Source organism: Haplochromis burtoni, unplaced genomic scaffold (genome assembly GCF_018398535.1).
Source record: "Haplochromis burtoni strain Fernald_Lab_line unplaced genomic scaffold, NCSU_Asbu1 Contig_35, whole genome shotgun sequence".
Classification (NCBI taxonomy): Eukaryota; Metazoa; Chordata; class Actinopteri; order Cichliformes; family Cichlidae; genus Haplochromis; species Haplochromis burtoni.
Window position 1 is genome coordinate 888,889 of NW_024582396.1, and position 21,521 is coordinate 910,409.

Genomic DNA, 21,521 nt, shown 5'->3' on the forward strand with positions numbered 1-21,521 from the left:
GTCGCAATTCAAACACTCTGCGTGATCGAAAACTCTGCGGCCAGCAGCCAATCAATCAGACAATGTGCCATGACAGCAGAGAGAGGAGAGGGGAAGGTGATCATGACAGATCAGGATTTATGTTGTTACTGCAGTGCGGTGTCACTCCTGAGCTCATTATGTTCATGTTTTCATGAAATGATGGGCTTGTAACTGCAGGACTACCTCATTATGAGCGTGTGTGTGTGTGTGTGTGTGTGTGTGTGTGTGTGTGTGTGTGTCCATTTGAAAGAGAGAGAAAGCTGAAGCAGAATAAATGATTTGAAATGGTGATAAATATTTCATTGCTTCTTGTGTCCACAGCACAGTCCTTTCTTCGCAGAGCAGCTGACAGCGTTTCAGGTGTGGTTGACGATGGGCGTAGAGAACAGAAACCCACCTGAGCAGCTCCCAATTGTACTGCAGGTACAGACGCACACACACACCTCGACACACACCCACAGCTTTATGAGACTGGAACTGCTGAGGACAAACGGGGGGTGGGGTAAAATGTCTAACAAATGGCCGGGGACAGAACTGAACTCGGGCCACTGAAATAACTAAGCGAGCAAAGGAGGCGCTGCTTTCTGTGCCCACATTTCCATTTAAATGTAGGTAATAATTCATAAAAGCAAGACGCTAATTTTCTCCACCTCGCCATTGCAGATAAACCAGTCAAATATAACGAGAAAACTATAGGAAAGGATATAAAAATCCAGCTTTCATATGCAAAACGTGGAACGGAGATCGCAAACCAAAAGAGAGACACTAAAGTAAAAGATGAAGATAAAAATGCTTGAAAAAGACAAGAAAATGAAATGAAATGCAATTATACTTTCAACATGCAATAATAATTCTGTATCAGTATGAGTCTTTGTTTTGCAAATGTCACAGTGCTAACAGGTCTCTTTTAATTTATTACACAACATACTCCTACCTTCAGGTCGTCCCTCTTGCAAATTGAGCTCATTATTTTCAGACCAATTTTTTTTTTTTTTTTACAAGCCTGCAAGAAAACCTGTGACATGAATGTTGTGTTTTCTGTAGCGCTGAACTTTGTAGAAGCGGCTTGCAGCTCCTCTCTTATTTCACGAGGGGTCGCTACAGCGGGTAGCGCCAAATTTTTGATTGGCACAATCCAACGAGGCATCAGTGTCTCCTCCCAGGATCAAACCCGGGATCTCGTTAGGCGAACGTGTAAACCACCACACTCTGGAGAGAGTGAAAGGTCCAAGAGTGAAATCTTGGCACATGCTCGTAGAGTGCATCAGCTGCTGAGTAACTGCGGTCATATGCTTCATTTTCCTCTTCCCACCTCCACCACCACCATCACCCCGCGGGGTTGTACAGTTGTGCTGTTGTATTATATCACAGTACATAGTAGTGCTATATCACAGCATAGTAGCTGTCCGTGTTGAATGGTAATTTTCTGCTGACTCAGCGCGCTCCCAGCAGCAGCACGTCCATACAGCAGTTCTGTCGGGAGCCGTTAAAAGCTGAGGAAAAGGCAGACTGATCGGCGAGCACCGGGTACAGCGTGTGTGTGTGTGTGTGTTGTTGATGTGGATACAAGAGGAAAGGAGCAGCAGCCTTTGAGATTACACAACATATTGCAGCTGTACACCATAAGGGCAATGTCATTTAGTGTGAGGGCTACTTCCTGCTCCGTGATGTAATTAATGGGCACATAAACAGGTTTTCTACCTATTTAAGTATGCAGTTGCATAAGAATGAAGCTAAAGAGTCGGGTGAATTCTTACAGGATTTACAGTCAAAGGCCAAAATATAATCTGACTCAATTTGAAAAGTGCAAAGAGTGCCAAAAAAGATGAGCAACGGGCAGGAAACCATCAATAACGCTCTTTAATGAAATGAGCAAAGGGAGAACAACAGAGCCCAGGAAGCAGTCCTTCATCCTGGACGGATTATTGGAGTTACAATGTTTCCAAGTTGTGACGCTATAGTAACAACAACACACTCAAACACGTGTTGTTGTTTTTTTAATCTCCTTCTCTATGTATCACCCAAATGATTCATACCTGCAGGTGCATCATGACGTGACGCAACGTGCGTCGACGTTCATACATACAGCGTCATGAGAGGAAGCGCTTACTCACTGCACCGAAGGGGATGGGAAGCATGTTGTTGCACACATGAGCCGCTCCAGTAAACATGCACACGCACTTTAATGTGTGTGCATGTTTAGAGAATTGCTCAGATATTTATTTGCATAAAATGAGCTTATGATTAGGGCTGTGTGGAATCATAATAACAATTTTATTTGTGTAGCACTCTATAAATTCCTTTCCAACTTTTTTCACTTCCGATACAACGCCCGCGGTGTCTGACGACATTAATCTCCTGTTAAATCACAAAGCTGTATTCCTCACGGTGAGGAAGAGATTCGGACCACCTTGTTTTTCTGTAACGTAACATCAGCTATCAGATAAATGATCTGAACGGATTTGATTGTTTGCTGCTGCTGTTTCTAGTTACGCTTGTTTCTCCTTTCCCTACTGTTGGTCTCGCTGTGAGTGCAACCCCTCACACACTGAGTGGAGCTAAAACAACATAATGTTAATTTGACTGAGTTGACCTCAACATAATATGTTATTTTAAGTGTGACAAAGAGTTTCCACCAACTTTTACACTGAACATAACCAGAGTGAGAACAAAGGGGGGAAACCTCATGGCTGAAACTTTTCAGTCATTTCGGTCCATGTGCGCAGTTTCCAGTTAAATAAAAATTAAAGGAAAAACTTATAAAGTATTTCAGGTGGAAAGTACCTCCTAACTGTTGAACCCTTGCTATTAGCTTCCTGCATACTATGTTAGCTATCCTCTTAGCAACTGGAGTCCTGACGAAGCAAGCTAAACTGAATTGTTCCATTGTAACCCGATCCAGCTCTTCAAGTCCTAATTGGACAGATATCAAATCTAAATACTAGATCGGTAAATTAATTGCAATAATCAATAACAAACTTCCATCCATAGACCTATAAAAAGTACTAATGATTTGGCCAAACTGGTGCATTAAGGAAGGCTGTTCCAAAGTTAGCGCCTCAAAAGCATGGCCTAATTGTAAACAATGTTAAAGATGGCTGTAGCTTCTGAGTGCCTTAAAGCTGCTGGCAGGGGCGACTCCTGGGTGTCCAAAGAGATGGCGGTGAGGAAATTGCTCAGTTCCTGGCTTCATTATGAGACTTCACTAATTAGTGGGTGATGTCACCATGCTATGACCATTTTTACACTGACTATGCATCTAAAAATATATAGAGAATTGGGAAAGGGGTGGGGACTGGATGAGGAATGAGATTTTTTTTTTCCTTTAAACCGAGATCAGGAGGATTTCTTTAGTATTTTTGCCAGGTGGCTTTTTTCCTTCCTGCAGAGCACGCGCCTGCGTCACACACTTCCTTGTTCCCACACACTTCCTCAGAGTTGAAGGCATCCCTGGTCCGGTCTTTCCCTGATCTGTTTCTGTGGTCACACCCTGCGGGTCGAAGGCACGGAGGAAGTCATTAATACATTATGATTCCCTGGAAATGTCTTAATGTATGTGTGTGTGTGGGTGTGTATTCCTGGGTTCCTCCATATGCTTGTTCCCACACACACTGCAGGGTGGTCACATGGGGATGGACCAGTGTCCAGCCTTCACACAGGCTTTGTGGCACACTGCACATAATGTTAGTCCAACCAAACATACACGCATACAATTTGAGCGCTTAACATTTGCATCCTTAAAATACTTCTACTTGGCCAAAACCGTTACATCGTGATCCCGTTTGGCATCTCTGCTGCTTTGGGTTTTTCTTGGCTCAGAATCGGCCTGTGGGGCTGACTGCACGCGGCAGTAAGCATGATCGCAGCATACAACAGCGGCAATGAGTTCATTGGACAGAAATCTGTGCATGTTCCTGTTATTTTTGTCTCTTTGGTAAAAAAACAAAACAAAAAACAATTCAAATGAAACCCCAATTAACAACAAAAGAATGCCAATTACATCATTCAAAAGGGGGAGGGGATTTTCCTTTGGGGCTTAAGTGGCTGCCAAAATTTCTCTGCAGGAAAAAAAAGCCCAATCAGGTATTTACCCGTACCAGTATCGCAGCAAGATCTCAAATAACATGGCAGCCAAGAGGACGCACCCTGCCGCCCACTCATGAAATCTGGTGCCAGTGTGTTAGCAGTACTGGTGGGAGAGCCACCTGTTTTACTGCACCTCTACGACATTTCTGCTCTTGTTCTTCCTCCTCCTGCTACTTTAATCTTAGACTTCCTCTCAGTTCAGAGGCGGCAGCATCGACCTTTGACCTCTGCTCTCTTTCAGGTCCTCCTGAGTCAGGTGCACCGGCTGCGTGCTCTGGACCTGCTCGGACGGTTTCTGGATTTGGGACCCTGGGCCGTCAGTCTGGTGCGTTTTTGCTATGAATGTTTAAAAAAATAACAATCACAACCCCCCATCCTGTGCTCAGCACTGGAGGCAGGGAGCGCCACGTGTCCTTTAAACACATGCCTCTCATAGCTTACATCATTATCTCTTTATTAAAAGGAAATATGAAACTGAGTTTGTTTTCACTGATTTAGAGGTTTCCAAAGCTCGACAATATTCACTTTTGTAAACGTATCCAAGACAGAAAAAAATGAAGAATCTAAGACTTGTGTCAGGATGTGCAAAATATCTGTTATGCAATTTTTTTAGGTTTTAAAAACACTATGACAGCTGAATATTAGGTTATTGTTTAGATTTCTTGCATTTTGAAATGGGCAGTGGACCTGGCTGTACTAGTTAGCATGCTGCTAGCAGTTTGTCTTCTTTTTTGTTAATTTATTTATATTTTAAATAAGATATTAGTGTTTTTAGTGGATTAAAGTCAGGTGCTGCCACCAGATTATTATCTTATTATGAACAGGACGCTGCTGCATCTCTAAAACCTCCAGTGAAAATCTTTTTAGAATTTAGCATTTGTAATTCAGATCAATATAAGTTTAAGATTAAAATCCCAAAGTATGGTGTTTTTGCTGTTGGATAGTTTATTTAATTGGATATTGTATAACAGCCAAATTGTTAGCACGCTCCTCGAAAAGAGGATCTCTCGTTCTTTTAGCTGGAAGGTGAAGTAAGTCCAAAGCCAGGTTGTATTTTCAGCAAGTCTTTCGGGCTCCCAGCTTGTGCTCGGCTACTTTTCATTCTGGTGTTCGCCTTGACTTTTGTAAACCACAGGTGCGTCTCGGCCTTCACACTTGGACGGTCAGGTTCAACAGCAAAGCTTGACCCATAACGGTAACATCAATACAGCTTTATAAACACCAGCACTCCGTGTTTGCCTGTTCTGTGTTTCAGGCCTTGTCCGTGGGGATCTTCCCCTACGTGTTAAAGCTGCTTCAGAGCTCAGCCAGAGAGCTGCGGCCGCTGCTGGTTTTCATCTGGGCTAAAATCCTCGCTGTGGACAGCGTACGTAAAATCACACTCGCACACTTCAAAGTCCAGTTTATTCATTATTATTATATTTATTTTCATAGACTGAAAAAGGTTCATTTGCTTGAATTAACTTTTTCCTTGTTTCCTACAATAATTTATCTGATTTAACTCCTCCGACACTTTTTGAAGATGTTTGAATCAGACGCAGACTTTGATCTCGAGCTTCACTGCTCGTCACTTTGTTTCATGTTACAGACGAAAAACATGATAAACCCTGAAGTACAGAAGCAGCTTGTGGCATCGGAAGAGCTTTCTGGCGCTGATGAAATAATTAGGAGTAATCTAGGATTTACATCTCAGTTCTGCCATGTTTCATATTTTAGTCCCTGCTCGGGGCCGTACGCTCCTGCAATAATAACATTTATAATCAGTATTCATGCAAAGTTTTGAGGCTCTGCTTGAAAGAAACAAACATACCCCATAATATATCTGCTGTGAAGTCTCCACCATCTTCTCCTTCTTTCTGTTTCCACAGTCATGTCAAGCTGACCTGGTGAAAGACAATGGGCACAAGTACTTCCTGTCAGTGTTGGCTGACAATTACATGCCTGTGAGTATCCGCCATCGTCATCAAGAAAGCAAAATCCTGTTTAAATATTCCAGCTGGGAGTCTTGAAGTGGACTTCTGCTATTTTTTATCTGGTGTTACTCCTTTCATGTAACTTCTCAACCAGCTGCTGTACTTCACTCCTTTAATGTTCTTGTTCTGAAAACAGTGTTTAAACTCTTCAGTCTCTCTAGTAAATGTTCTGCCTAAATGAAGGATCCACCTCTTAAGAAACAATAATAGTCTGTAGTAACACTAAAAATATGCCTGTTGTCTTTAGGAATAAGTTATTAACACAAGCGAAAATTCCATCAATATAATATTAGTTTCATCTTTTTATTGTGACTTCTCGCCATTTCCCTTTTTTCAGAGTTTTCATGACATTGCGTTATTATAGAAATTGACATTTATTTACTGAGTTCAATTATAAAATTAGGAAACTGTTCTGACGCGCTAACGATCAGACACGTTTTCATTGTGTTTTTTTCTATAAGTTATCTAAAATGTTACTGTTTTGTTATCGATATGCAAAAACACAGAGCAAAGTGACCCGGAAAGAGTCACGTGATCCATGTTTGATGGCAAAATAATTTGCTAACTGCTAATCAGTTAGCTCTTAATGACAAATGTTTGTTCCTCATCTCCAAACTTCATCTTTAGTCAACTCAGTCCTCTGTGTAGTGGCATGAGAGGAACACGTGATGACTCTTATCCTTCTTTAACTTGAAACCTGATATTGAACTTGACCCTGGTCAAGCCCTATAAATTGAAGCGGTCAAGCGGAGAATGTCAGTGAAGTTGGAGCTGTATCTCTGGCCTCTAAAAGGAAACCATGAAAGTTAATGTCGACCAGGTGCACAAAAGTCTGAGCAGTCTGAATCCTGAATATTTTGCTCACCTTGCTGTCTAAAATTTTGTCCCTGTTTAATATGAAGATTTTCCACTCGCATATTAAAGTATAATAGGTCCACTTTATCTTACTGCTTCACAACAAATTAGTTTAAGATAAACGAGAAACGTAGAGTGGAAGTGACGTAAAAACTTAATTCTGTCCTTTTCCCTGTTTCAGGCTGAGCATCGGACCATGGCTGTCTTCATTTTAGCTGTTATAGTGAACAACTATACCACAGGGCAGGTAGGAGGATGTCTGAACACGTCGCTGTCTGTTTGCTTGCTAGAAATCCAAATAGGCGAACATATTCATTCACTTCCCTCAACAGAACGGCGCCTTCTTTCGGGGCCAGCCGTCACTTTGAAAGATCACTCTCTCGTCTATTGTGTATTTCTGGGAGATATTGGTTATGTGACAGTTTTGTCACCCACAGTCACCTCTGCAATCTCCGTTTCCGTCCCACAGCCACCTCTGCGGTGACACTTTATCACCGCAGGTGTCACTTCGGCCTGCTGCTGGCGTCCGGTGTTCAATCCCAGAAGCCTTTTGTGTCTGACGCTAATCAAACGTCCAGGGGTGCGATGTAGGGATGTAGCTCGTCATTTCATGGAGTCGACACGCACGCACTTCTTGACACTCTATTCCACAAAGAAATATTCCACCATCACTCCGTTTCGCTCCTGCTCCTGGTCTCTGTGGTTATTTTTCTGTCTAGTTGTGAATGTTATTTGACTCATTCGTTTCTCCTCTACTCCTCCCTGTCTCGACATTACAGTATATAAATGTGACAAATCATAAAAGCTGTATGTGCTCTCAAGCTCAGAAACAGCCATTCTTCTCCGGTATCCCTGTGTCCTTAGCACGCCTACCTCTCTCACAGGTCTGTGTAAATAATAGATGATCCTCAGCATTACACTGAGACTCTCTGCCTGCTCCACATCTCCATTATTTATTCCTCTTCCTTTCAACAACAGCGCTCATTACTGCAGTTTCGCTGTTGCGAACATGTCACCGAGCCATGGTGTCTTAATATTCCAGCTCTCTGGGTTCAGCTGGGAGGATCCATCAGAGCCGAGAGAACGATGAGAAACATTAGGGGTGGGGAGGGTTACGCTGTGTAGCTGCTGACAAATGATGCGCTGTTATGATGCCTCAATTTGTTGGAGACGAAAGAAGATTCTCTCCCCCTCTCGTTTATTGCGGTTCGTGTGTGTAAGAGGTTGAATTTTTAAGAAAACTTGAGAAGTGACACATTTACTAGAGCTTTGCATAATCACACAGGTCTTTTAAACTGCACAGAGAGTCAGACTGTACTTTGAAGTTATATTTGGTGTATTTGGCTTCTTTGTAATTTCTTTGTAATTTACAGAACTCCCCTAAACGCATCATATGCAGGCAGCTGGTTGGTCAATGCAGCTACTTGCAGTTATTCAGCAAAAAAGTATGCAGACCAAAAATTCAAGCGAAACTAACTTTTTTCCTAGATCCAAAAGATTGCTGTCCTCTTTTTACTCTACTGTGACCACTCACCGTTTCAGGGTTGCAGTGAGGCTGGATCCTGCAGGTCTCAGCAGGGGTGGGGCATCCTGGATGGGGAACCAGTCCATCACATGACTAACAGTGAGAGATGGGCGACCACAATCACTAACACCTGGAGCTAATGGCAATTTAGAATCTTCAATTAATCTAAAAATCATGTAATGTAATACTACTACTACTACTAATAATAATAATAGTGGCAATATTAGTATTAAATCCTTTCTGAGTGCTGGATGTCTTTTTAAAGAAAGACCTGTCCAACAGTACCACATATACATTATACAACACTATATTATACATGTGAATAAATCTACTCATAAATCTACTTTTTAAAACTTTCCAATGTAACTTCACAGGCTTTTGTAATTAATTCCATTTGTAGGCAGCAAAATATTTAATTCCTGTTCTTACTACTGCCGGACATTGTAACACTGATCAGATCCAGTGGGGTAGTTAATGAATTAGTACCACCGTATAATCCTGCTTGTTTGAGAGTGCTAAGGAGCATTGTCCCACTTTTACATATAAGAGTCATCGATGTGGTAGGAATGAATCATACGTGATAAAAAGGCCGTGCACTGTGATGCAAAGAGTCACGAGGCTTCAAGGTTGAGAAGAAAGTACGCTTAGAAACAGTGTCGCTAAAACTGAACTGTGAAAAACAGTGACGCACACGTTTCCATGTTCCACGTGTGCTTTAGAATAAAGTCTAGTACGCCGTCAGAGTCCTGGGTATTATGACAATGAATCATTTGTGGAGATGAAGGGTTTGAACGTGCACTGTAGGTTGGGTAGTTTTATCTTGTACTGTTGAACATTTGAACTACACACAGACAGGCTAGCAGATAGTGACCGTTTGTGTGTGAGAAACGACAGGGAGTCTGTCGTGTTATTAATGGTAGTTCAGCATTTGAAAAAGTCTGTGAAAAGAAGAAACGCGACAGCAGCGGAAACGAGAGAGAGAACACTTGTTAGTGCTCTGACAAAAAAATCCATCAAAAGAAACTTTATGATGATTTTAAATAAAGCCGCCAGCTTCCCTCTCGTGCTTTGGACCATCTGAAAACTTGGTAACCAATTACCTTTTGTTCACAGATGATTTTTTTTAAAGCCCAAATGGGTTGAAAGCAAAAAGTCATGCTGCCACAGAGCTCATCATCTTTTTGTCCATCACACAGTGTGAGGTTACAGGTTAGTGGTTATTAACTGGCTAATGAGCTACAAGTCTGCTCCCAGCTTCACACCTGTGCGCTGCTCGAGATGACTGCAGATATTGTATTTTATTAGATTTAACGGGAAGGTTATTGTTAACTACCACAGTCCAGCGTCTCACGACGGATCCAAATGAGAGTAATTCAGTGATGTTGTTTCAGCTCCCACGGTTCTGTCAGTCTTTCTCAAATCTCATCTGCAGGTGCGCCCGCTTTTATAACCAAAAGCTTCACATCTGTGCATCTCATGCACTCATCGCTCATTCTCCTTCTCTCCCCTCCAGGAGGCCTGTCTGCAGGGCAACCTGATAGCAAACTGCCTGGAGCAGCTGTCAGACCCCCATCCCTTGCTCCGCCAGTGGGTGGCTATTTGCCTGGGACGCATCTGGCAGAACTTTGACCCGGCGCGTTGGTGTGGGGTTCGCGACAGCGCCCACGAGAAGCTCTACACTCTGCTTTCAGATCCCATTCCAGAGGTGAGACGTCAAGTGTTGCACGCGGTGTGTCTAATACAAGAAAGTCTTTAGAGATGATTAAGACGTTCGTTTGAGGAAAAAGGAAGAGCAGCACAGCTTAATTTCCAAAATATGCATAACCTTCAGATTTAGTTCTTCAACTTAAATTAAACCAGATTTTTAGACAGATTTTCATGTTCTAAGAAATGTTACCTTGAAACTTCTGCCCTGATTCTAGTTTCAGTAAAAGTCCTGTCGACCTGTTGTTGCAGGCTAGAGACCTACACAGGATTCAAGGGAAGTGCTGAAAGTTAGTAGTAATAGCAATTTCTTAACTTCTTTCCAACACATGAAGAGTCTTCCTTTCTTCAGAGGCTGTGCCGAGTGGATCAATTAACTCAATTAACTGACTTTATTGTGAAGCATATTGTTAGTTGCTCGGACCAGTGTGACCTGGACAGGGTTTAACTGATGGCCTGCAGCCAGTGAAACCTCGTGTCAGTTAGGATGATTGACCAGCTGCTGTTTGTTTAACTGTGTTTCCTCCAAACTGCCTCAAGGAGCTCTCACTCACATTTAGTTTTTTGTGTTGGGGGGATTTTTGCTGTCAGTAGAATATTTCACTTGAATTAGTGACTAAAAAGGTCAGTGTGCAAATACGTATTACACGATTCAGCCCAAGAAGCCTCGTTTGTTGTTGTCGTTTTTTAATGTGCTGATGAAAAAAAACAAGACATTCCAGTAGATCTGTTTCTGGGTGACAGTTAAACACAAAATCTGTATGACAAACATTAGCTGGTGACCACTGGCTAACATCTGGAGTCCAACAAGACCCTCTGCTGTCACAGCAGCACCTGTAGATACTCAATCTGCCACTGCAAGAACATCGAAACCACGAGGTGGCAGAATACGCAGATCGGTCTCTGCATGCATCAGAATATTTTGACTTCTAAGATAAGATAAGATAGAACTTTATTAATCCCTCGGGTGGGTTCCTCTGGGAAATTCGATTTCCAAAAACTGACTGGTGACTGGTTGAGTTTTTCATTTGGACGAGTCTTAGAAGAGTTGTATAAGAAAAAGGCATCTCAACTAAAACTATAGTCTAGAGTGCAGCTAAATAAAGAGAATATTTTAAGAGTTTGAGGCTTTTTACTTTTGAAATGTAATATCAGTGGTCAGTCAGGGAAAAAAGAAAAGACTTTTCAGACTTCCCATTACAAAACTCAAAAACAAAGTTTTTGTAAGAAATAATAAAGAAAGAAAACAATGTGGACAGGAAATGAAAAGATTTCCCTTCCTTTCATTTAAAGACATTTTTCTCTGACATCTGACAATCATGAAGCTTCCCAAAAATATTCCGATGTCCAAGATGACAAATGTCTTAAATTTATAATAAGACATTTTTATTGATATTCCACAGTCTGTAATTTTAACTGTTCAGTTGTTTTACTGTGCCGGTGTTTTTAAATCTGTCTCTTCTTAGAAGTCATAAAAATAAACATGAAATTATAGAAAAATCACAAACAGACCATGAATGTATTTATTTGGCTCTGCACAGTTTGGACTGATGCGTGGTAACAAATGTTACTAAACACTGGGCCAAATGTCTTTATTTTCAGTGCCTCCTGAGTCACAAATGAGCGATGGTGTCTTTGTCCACATCAGATGTGGGTCCAGTCACATGCTGTGAATTCTCCGGACCATTATTATTTTTGACTTTGTTCTAGGAAGCTAGCAGCTTAAAAACTGAATCAGACATTTGCGTTTTTGCACACCTCCAGGTGGAGTTGAGAAAACTTCAGGGATGCAGTGTGTTTGTTAGAAAAGGTTTTAAGCATGTTTGTTTTCTGCGGGACTGCCCTGCTCAGTGCACTCGCTCAATCTTTAACACCAGCCCACGCTGGCTTCTGTCTGACTGGGTCATGAGTGGACCAGAGGGACAGTGAGTCTGAGTTTGCCCTGAAGTTCACCAAGACACTCGGTGCCCCCTGTTCACACAAGCCACACGGGGAACATCTGTTCCTGGCTCAGTAACGGTGTCCTTCCCAGCGCAGACAGCTGCTTTGGCTGTGGGCTTGAAACTGAGGTCTGCAGACAGCATCTGTGACCCACACATGTTCTGTTGGTTTGTTCAAGCCCACTGAAAGCTCCAACTGACTGATTCTGATCAAACTGTGGCGAAATTGTGCATTCACAGATAGGTTACTGCGTTTTAAAGCTCTCCTTGTGTTAAATTCAAACATTATTTGTGTTTTGATAGTTGCTTTGCTCACGTTGCACAGCCACATCGTAAGCAGGCAGTTCTCTTTTGAGGACAAGACCCTGTGAAATAAAATTATTCAACAAAATATTCTACTTTTATTTTTGGGTTGTAGCTGGGGAAATGAATTCAGGAATTAAAGTCAATTTTTTTTTAAACTCTGAAGAGATGGGAACACGTGCCCGTGTATGCACAGAGGCTTCTGGAAGTAGGTGAAGATGCACAGAGGTGAGTGACTGTGCAAAGAGTTTAATTACGTTTAAGCAAAAGTCTGAGGGGACAGAACTGAGATGACATCTAAAATCGTACATGGCTCTGCAACCCACAAACACACAGATATACAGACAAAATCCTCAATCAGAGCTCACTCGAGCTGAGGAAAAACATTCCTCCTACGCCTGCTCCTCCATTCAGAATAATGTTTATCAAGTTAATCTAAGACCATTTTAAAAGGAAAGCACCCCTTTAGTAGCACATGTTTTAATTGTATTTAATTTATTAATTTTTTTATGAATGGATGATGTCTCATATCTCCTTGTTCAACACAGTCTCGTGACAGTTGTGAAATAGCCATGAATTCAAATCTGTTGATTCATGTTCTTAAACACAAAATTTCCAGCTTGATTGTCAGGTCTCTCCCGTCCAACATAACCATTTATTCCTGCCTATTCTATTCTATTCTATTCTATTCTATTCTATGTGTACTGATTCGTGTCTATTTACACAAAACCAATGTTTTCCATTTATTAAAGGTAGGGTCTGGAATTTCAAACAGCCGTGTTCGTTTGGAATAAGATTGTGGTTTGGGGGAAAATACAATTTTTTTTTTTCTTTCCTGCTTTGTCTAAACTAAAGTTGTGCTGCAGACAGAAAATATATTTCCAGTTGAAATGCACGACATTCAAATTTGTGACTATTTTCCTTTGTGTTGTGAGACGAGACTGCTTTTTATTGTTGTCGGGACCTTTTATGTTCCGTTTCTGACAACATCCAACAACTCTTATATAACCTATACTCACCTTTCACTTTGTTAAGTACACCATTTGAAACGCTTGTTAACCCAAATATTTAATCAGCCAGTCACTTGGCGGAAACTAAATGGATTTAGGCATTAGGCACAGTGAAGACGACCTGCTGAAGTTTGAAGTCAGCGTCAGAATGTGAAAGAAATGTGATTTAAGTAACTTTGAATGTGGCATGATTGCTGGTATCGGACGGGCTGACCTTAGTGTTTCAGACACTGCTGAGCTGCTGAGATTGACTCACCATAACAATGAGTTCACTGCACTCATATGTCCTCTACATTCACTTGATCTTGATCCGGTAACATAACTTTGGCATGTGGTGGAGCGGGAGATTCTCATTGTGTATTTTTTAGCCATGTGATGCTATCAAGTCGTTGTGGACAAAATCCCTGAGAAATGTTTTCATAACCTCATTGAATCTGTGCTAAGACGGTCCTGAAGGCAAATTGTCTAGTGAGTGTATATGACATGTTGCATTTTCCTGTAACTATTGTCTTAAAGATTACCTTGGATTTTCTGGTTTTAATCAGCTCTTGCTGAAGTGAATTATGAAATGTTCGTCTGAACTGTTTGAGCTGAACCTCTTTAATTGGAGCAAACTGCAACAAAGTAACATCTGTTTATTTTAGCATCACTGCAGCTGTGTCCTGAAATCTAATCGCCTCCAAAAAAGTGTTTTTTGGGGTTTGGGTGTTTTTTGTCGCCAGAACAGGAAAATAAGCTAACCAAATATTCATTCTTGTGTGGTAATAAGGTTTGGTTTGTGAATCCGATCCCTGATGGGAAATTCTTTTTGGGCAAAGCAGGTTTAGATTAAAAATCCAATGAGGCAGCGTAGAAAAAGTAATGAGTTAGTGATACAGGTCAGCGAAGCATCCAGCATCTCTGAATTTCATACTGGTGCAGTGAGAGAATATTGAACTATAATTACCTCTAAAACTCTTCCCCACTGGTTCCACAAGACATTAAAATATTTTTGTATCAGTTTGCTGAGGGAATATTTGGTTTTCGGGGTAAACGGCCGAACCCCAAAATCACTGTCAGGTAAAAATAAGTAGAAAGCTAGAGCTGCAGCGTTTACTGCGGAGACTAAACCACAGCGAAGCCAGCTTTTAACTTTTAACATCATTACTGAACGAGGAGGAGAGAAAGCTTAAGGTGTTGTGTGGGTTGTGCTGTTGCAGGTGAGGTGTGCAGCTGTCTTTGCTTTGGGGACGTTTGTCGGGAACTCTGCTGAGAGGACGGACCACTCCACCACCATCGACCACAACGTGGCCATGATGCTGGCCCAGCTCATCAACGATGGCAGCCCTGTGGTCCGAAAGGTCGCTACAGCACGCAGACAGACACTTGCATAAAATATAGTTGCAAACTGATAAATGTAGAAATTGGGAATTTAAAAAAATGTGCAAAAACAGCAGAAGGACATAAAACTAGGCCTAGAATGGCTAAACTACACTTCCACTAAGATCACTGGTATACTGGTGCATTTGAGATGATTTACTTCCATGAAATAATCCACGGCCTGTGTGTGGCCTGCTGGGTATTGATAAGTTCCTGCACTTGGCTGCTCTTTGTTACTTGTGAAACTAGAAATTTTCATTTTTTTAAACAACATTTCATATTTCAAGATAACCATGCAAGACAAAAATCCAAAAAGTCTGTTTAAGAGTTGCTAACAAATGTGTCTTGAGAAAAGACAGCAAGAGAAGATTGTAGCGATCAGTTTGCTTTTTGTGGCAGGTAAAAGATCCAAAAACAAACCTATAAAAACATCTGAATTAGAGGACTTAGCTCCTTTGTTACCGTACACCTAAAACAAACGGAATGATCATCATGGTTGATGCTGTCTTTTTTGCATATGCATTTGGCAGGAGCTGGTGGTAGCACTCAGTCACCTCGTCGTCCAATATGAGAGCAACTTCTGTACTGTTGCCCTCCAGTTTATTGAGGAAGAGAAGAACTACTCCGTGCCGTCACCGGCCAACACCGCGGGTATGTGATCAGCAGTTCCTTTAATCAGAGTCACTGTGTCAGATTTTAAGCATGTGGGATTTGTACATGCGTAGGCCAAAACCTAGTTTGAGATTTTCATTGTGTTATTATCTGAGTGACCCTTGATGTTTCCTGTGATACAGATCGGGCTTAATTTACAGGATATTTATGTATCAGTGGTAAGAGATCAAATTTAGCAGCGGTCAGAGGATTGAAAGCTGAAGTCATACCTCTCCTGTATGCAGGTGTGTGCAGGGAGATTGGGTCGACTGGGATGAGTGAGTTTATGTAGAGTCAATTTGAATTGTTTCCATTTTCTTATGGCTCGATTTAGGACGAAGAGAAGGTGAAATGGCAAATCACTATTTTTTTTTCTTATCTTAAGGCAGAACTGTTGTCGCGTACATGGCAAACATGTGTACAGCTGTTTACTGAGAAATTAGATTTGGACTTGAGTCAAAATTCTCAAAGGTTCTTAGTCAGAAACGCGAAACCACTTAAACAGTTTTTTAAGTTGTTATTTTAGGTTATGAAGTTCCCACAATGATTGAGTTGGGTCAGACTGGGAAACCTAATCATTTTGAGCTGTTTGGGATCATCTGTGATCTGATTAATGTGCTTCTGCATTTCACGCTCAGAGCCCGGTAACCTGACTCCAGTGAGGGACAGCCCGGCCATCCCTCGCTTACGATCAGTCAACTCCTACACCAACATCCGAACTGCTACCACTGCCCGCAACCTGAACAAAAGTCTGCAAAACCTCAACCTCAATGAAGAGGGTAAGACCGAGTGACAGGGAGCAGAGTGCTGGCAAATTAATGTGTGTGAAATAGATAAAGTCGAGTTTAAGAATGATTTTTAGGAGGGTTGCATTAAGACATAGACTTATAGAGCTTATTAAATTGAACTATTTCAAGGAAAGAGAAATATCACATTCTACATCAGCTGCGGATTCTGGATGTTATTCTTCAGGCTAACTTCTGCATTTTGTTATTCCTGAGTGTGACTCAGTGTGCATTAATAAGAGGTTTCACAACCACCAGAGAGGTCGTGACCAGGTTTCCAAACAGGCAGAGTTCTTCAGCTTGTTGATTCGAACCCGGCTCTCACGTGTAAAAAAAAAAAAACATTTTCACATCATCTTTGTCACGATGCTTAACTCGACACTCGTGTGTCATGTTAGGCATAAGCGTAACACCCAGAGAATATTTAGTACGCCTGCAGTATTTTGTTGTGTAAGTGTATGTTTGCTATTCAGAGGTGGACCTTGGCCCTTTCCCAGAGAAATCCCTATCCAAAAACACTTCTTCATGCTAACACTCTGCTGTGGAGGGCACGCCAACCTAGTGAGTCAAACTGCATCAAAGCTACCAAGAGAGACTAAACTTGTCAAATCCAGCTAAATGAAATTTTTTAATTGTTGCTGCTTCACCTTTGCACTGGCCGATGATTATTGAGAGTTTTTCACCTATAAATGTTATAATTTTCATCTTAGTCTTCAGCTTCGCCTCTCCATTTTCTTTTAATTTTTACTTTAAAGTAAAAGTATTTTTTCTATATCCTCTTACCTCCTTTAGGCTCTTATTCAATTCCACATTTTATATGCTACTCTGCCTGAGCAGCTTTGCATGATTCGGAGTTCAGAGTAATCCTTATTTATCTTATATTGGGCGGGATTGGTGCTGCTCCTCAGGTCATCGTCTGTCTTTAAGGCCACCTTCCCTCAGAGCCAGCGACAATAAATAGATGACTGAGATAACCGTGTTAAGGAAATCGAGGGTTCAGAGCATCTGAATCCTGAGCGGCCTAATCACCAGTGGAAATGTGGAGCTGTCCATGGTGCTGAACTTAAAGCCAAAGGCATACTGCACTGTATGACGCTGGGTGACCGGGGAGGGGATCTTTGCAGCCAATCATTGACAAAACAAACTAACAGAGCTTCAGTTATCAGTCAGCATGAGCCAGACCAGCTGCCTTTGTTTTTAACAGGGTGATTATTCACGTCTCTTTTGATGTTGAATGACAAGCTGCACAAGCAACCAGCTCACTCTGAATATTGTCATATGTTTTACTTGATATATTTTTTGGCAAATCTGGAGCATTTAAATGAATGCAGTTTGATTTGCTTGTGAGCAGATCACCTCAGCATCAAAGCACGACTCGAGTACGTGTGAATCCTCCCTGTTAACAAGAAGGGTTTGCTGACATTTGGCCAGCTCAGAGTTTTCTTCATGTTACTTGTTTGGCAGGTATTGTATCTTTACTAATCCCCAGTACAAAAATCATTTTTAGGACTCAAATTTTTAACTTTTTTGTTTGTTTTTGGGTTTGCTTTGTGTTTGTTTGTTTTTTTTGGTCTGCCGCTGGTGTGATTCAGGGTAATTTGGTAAGTTGGTCCTTGCGTTGTCCATTTCTGTCCTTCCTGGTGGTGAGTGTGACAACCACAAAACAGAGGAAAAGCTGTACGGACTGAAATTGAGTTTTTCAACCCGTCACGCTTATTTTCTGCTTCTCAAACAGCCGCAACTTCAAGGAAAAGCTTTGTCCGCTTCAGAAAACCTTTTGTGAACTTTTCTTTTTATTCATATTTAAAAAAGGATTCTTTAAAAAAAGGGAAGTTAAAGTGTGAGTAAAAACAATAAAAAACCTAATGCTAATCAAAATATTCATGGAACAATTTAAGCCGTAGCCACGTAAATCTAACACGAGGGTCCAGGGCTTTTCAAGCACCACTCACTGTCCTTACTGAGCTTGTGACCTCCTGTTTGTGTTCAGTGATTCAGACAGCCAAAGCTAACTGCCCTCCCTCTGTCTACCACTGCCAGGCTGAGCAATGACTAAGCCCTGAGTGGTGCTAAATCACTGGCACTTGGTGAAGTGCCTAACCTACTGCTCACACCATTTCTAATTCACATTCTCAGTGCTTATTCCAATGCACAGGGGTGTTTATCATCAATAAGCACCAAGCAGAACGTATTTCCATTCTCCACCAATCTCCATTTCCACATTTCAGCCTGCAGTTTGTTTGGCCGATGCATGGGAGTTGGAGTTGTGAGTCAGAGTAATGAGCGGTGTTTATGGCAGTTACAGCAGGAAACAAGTGGATCTGACGTCTGAAATGAAGTTATGACTTCTGTCGTTGGCCTCCAAGTTTACACATTTCACACTTGATTGGCTGTTGATTAGACTGTTCAGTTTTGTTTTCTTTTTTTCAGTGTACATAATGGCACATTTACAGCAGCTAATCAGCTTCCTTTTCAACTGATTACGTTTGTAATGCTCATAACTTATTGCTGTCCTCTATCCAGGTGGACCAGCAGCCTTCTCTCCTGGTAACTTGAGCACCAGCAGCAGTGCCAGCAGCACCCTGGGGAGTCCTGACAACGACGAGTACATCCTCTCTTTTGAAACCATCGACAAAATGCGACGGGTGTCCTCGTATTCTTCTCTGAACTCCCTCATAGGTAACCAATGTCCAGTACTACCCGAGTTCTGTCTGTGGTTTCCTACAAGTAAATGTTGAAAAATACTTAAAGTGTGCAAGGGTAGAGAACGACCCTGAGGAGGCACTGAGGACGTGAGATGTGTGAGGCAGGTGTTACTCACTGATCCTCAGGCCAGAGAAGAATGGAGAGCGACACAGACGCACCGGGCAGCTCTGACCCCGGGGGCTCTTTTGAAGTTGATGACTTTTCCCCTCCAGGATCCCTTGAAGCAGACATTAATGTGGTGGAGGACCATGGTGGTCCCAAGCCATATCAATTCAAGCCACTGACTCGGGCACCAGTAAGACCCAGAGCTCGCTCTTTCTCTATCAGGGGACTGTCCTGCTGCAGCCCAGTCATATGATGTAAAAGGAAACTGTTCAGCTCAGTAGCAGTGATTCTTCAACCAGGAAACACCGCTGCGAAAAGTCCTGTGTCTCGAAGAGAATTTTTTTATTTTTTTTGAAGAGAGCAAAAAGCGTTTTTCAAACTATGAAATGTAGGTTTGTTTATTTTTGGTTTTTTAAAGATTTTGGTATAAAACATGCAAAAAATATAGGCTAGACACACACGCATACTGTCATTTACTATCGAAGTCAAAACCACATCTGCCACAATAACCGTCTTTAGCAACACTTGCATTTACAAAACCACAGATGATTTGAGAAGCAGCATGCACAATGTAAACAAACATTATATAACAGCAGCTATGCACTATTCTAAACCCAGATTTATTTAATATCTTGATAAGAGCACAGACCACTAACAGCTATATTCACAGGCAAAGCAACTAATAGCTAATAACATGTAAGCTGACGGTGTGGTGTCAGCTCGCTTAATACGCAATCTGTTCTATTGCTAGCAAAGAAATAGTCAGTAGATGCAGGTGGAGGAACGACATGCAACAGTAGCATGCTAACCTATATCAATTTCACAATCATTTAACATTCAGATAGGTTGTTTTAAGTTTATAGAGCTCTATTATGATGTCTCAAAGCAAATTAGTTTACTTTTAAGCCAGTAGTCTTCTTTGAGATGGGCTGTTGGTTTTGAAAATGAGCATCTTGTTTGGAAAATCATCCATCCATCTTCATCCGCTTTATCCGAGGCCGGGTCGCGGGGGCAGCAGCCTAAGCAAAGAGGCCCAGACCTCCCTCTCCCCAGCCACCTCCTCCAGCTTATCCGGGGGAACACCAAGGCGTTCCCAGGCCAGCCGAGAGATATAATCACTCCAGCGTTTCCTGGGTCTGCCCCGGGGCCTCCTCCCGGTGGGACATGCCCAGAACACCTCACCCAGGAGGCGCCCAGGGGGCATCCTTGTCAGATGCCCGAACCACCTCAGCTGGCTCCTTTCGATGTGGAGCAGCAGCTGCTCTACTCTGAGCCCCTCCCGGATGGCCGAACTTCTCACCCTATCTCTAAGGGAGAGGCCAGCCACCCTTCGGAGGAAGCTCATTTCTGCCGCTTGTATCCGAGATCTCGTTCTTTCGGTCACTACCCACAGCTCGTGGCCATAGGTGAGGGTAGGGACGTAGATCGACTGGTAAATTGAGAGCTTCGCTTTTACACTCAGCTCCCTCTTCACCACGACGGACCGGTGCAGCGTCCGCATCACTGCAGCCGCAGCACCAATCCGTCTGTCGATCTCCGGCTCCCTTCTCCCATCACTCGCGAACAAGACCCCGAGATACTTGAACTCCTCCACTTGGGGCAGGAACTCATCCCCGACCCGGAGTGGGCACTCCACCCTTTTGTGGCTGAGAACCATGGCCTCAGATTTGGAGGTGCTGATCCTCATTCCCGCTGCTTCACACTCGGCTGCGAACCGTTCCAGTGCGAGCTGGAGGCCCTCACCCGATGAAGCCAGCAGAAACACATCATCCGCAAAAATCAGAGATGAGATTCTGAGGCCACCAAAGCGAAAGCCCTCCGCCACCTGGCTGCGCCTAGAAATCCTGTCCATAAAAATTATGAACAGAACCGGAGACAAAGGGCATGTAGAAAATCATTGTTTTATTTATTATTTCATTGTATATAAGCTTTGCTAACGGTGTGTCGGCTGCATCTGGAGACGTTCATTAGCATGACTAATGTAGCTGTAACCCTGCTGGATGATGCAGTCAGCAGCAGGGACAGTGTTGCAATATTTTCCATCACGTGAGCAGCAATCCTCAGGGGGCTGTGCGTGAGAGAAAAATAGAAGGAAATAAATGACCTGAAGAAGGTGAAGGGAAGAGGAAGAGTGCGAGGCCTCAGTAGAGTAACCCTGAAACAAGGCCACAGACGGAAAAGCTCCAAATCCAAGAATAGAGCAAGTGTAAAGGTTTGCAGATGTGTAAAGGACACCATAGAAGGGAGCGGGGGGCTGGGACATTAAAGTGCTTTTCCTGATACACACCGAAGTCGCCCCTGTTCACTTACTGCTGCTCGCAGGTGATTGGCGGGCTGTGCCATGCGCCCTGACAGGCAGTTTGTGTGTGAGCAGAACAACTATTAACTCACTTCCACCCCCACAAAAAAGAGGAAAGTGAAACTCAGGATTCCCTCTCCCTCTTTTTTCCTTTTTTAATGTTAAATTTTAACTTGGAAACCTTTCTTAATCTCCCAGC

General features: G+C 42.4%; 1 protein-coding gene across 5 annotated transcripts in view; it reads left to right on the top strand.

Annotated features, from left to right (window-relative positions):
• Positions 1-21,521, top strand: part of rptor (regulatory associated protein of MTOR, complex 1) — a 185,568-nt gene that overhangs the window by 121,645 nt on the left and 42,402 nt on the right. For all 5 annotated transcript variants that reach the window (XM_005919197.3, XM_005919196.3, XM_042219565.1 and 2 more), the window contains exons 12-21: positions 343-444; positions 4,349-4,432; positions 5,363-5,473; positions 5,976-6,050; positions 7,117-7,182; positions 9,974-10,165; positions 14,617-14,757; positions 15,307-15,427; positions 16,066-16,206; positions 18,736-18,891. In XM_005919197.3, the coding sequence (XP_005919259.1) occupies positions 343-444; positions 4,349-4,432; positions 5,363-5,473; positions 5,976-6,050; positions 7,117-7,182; positions 9,974-10,165; positions 14,617-14,757; positions 15,307-15,427; positions 16,066-16,206; positions 18,736-18,891 (1,189 nt within the window). The remainder of the gene's footprint in view (positions 1-342; positions 445-4,348; positions 4,433-5,362; positions 5,474-5,975; positions 6,051-7,116; positions 7,183-9,973; positions 10,166-14,616; positions 14,758-15,306; positions 15,428-16,065; positions 16,207-18,735; positions 18,892-21,521) is intronic.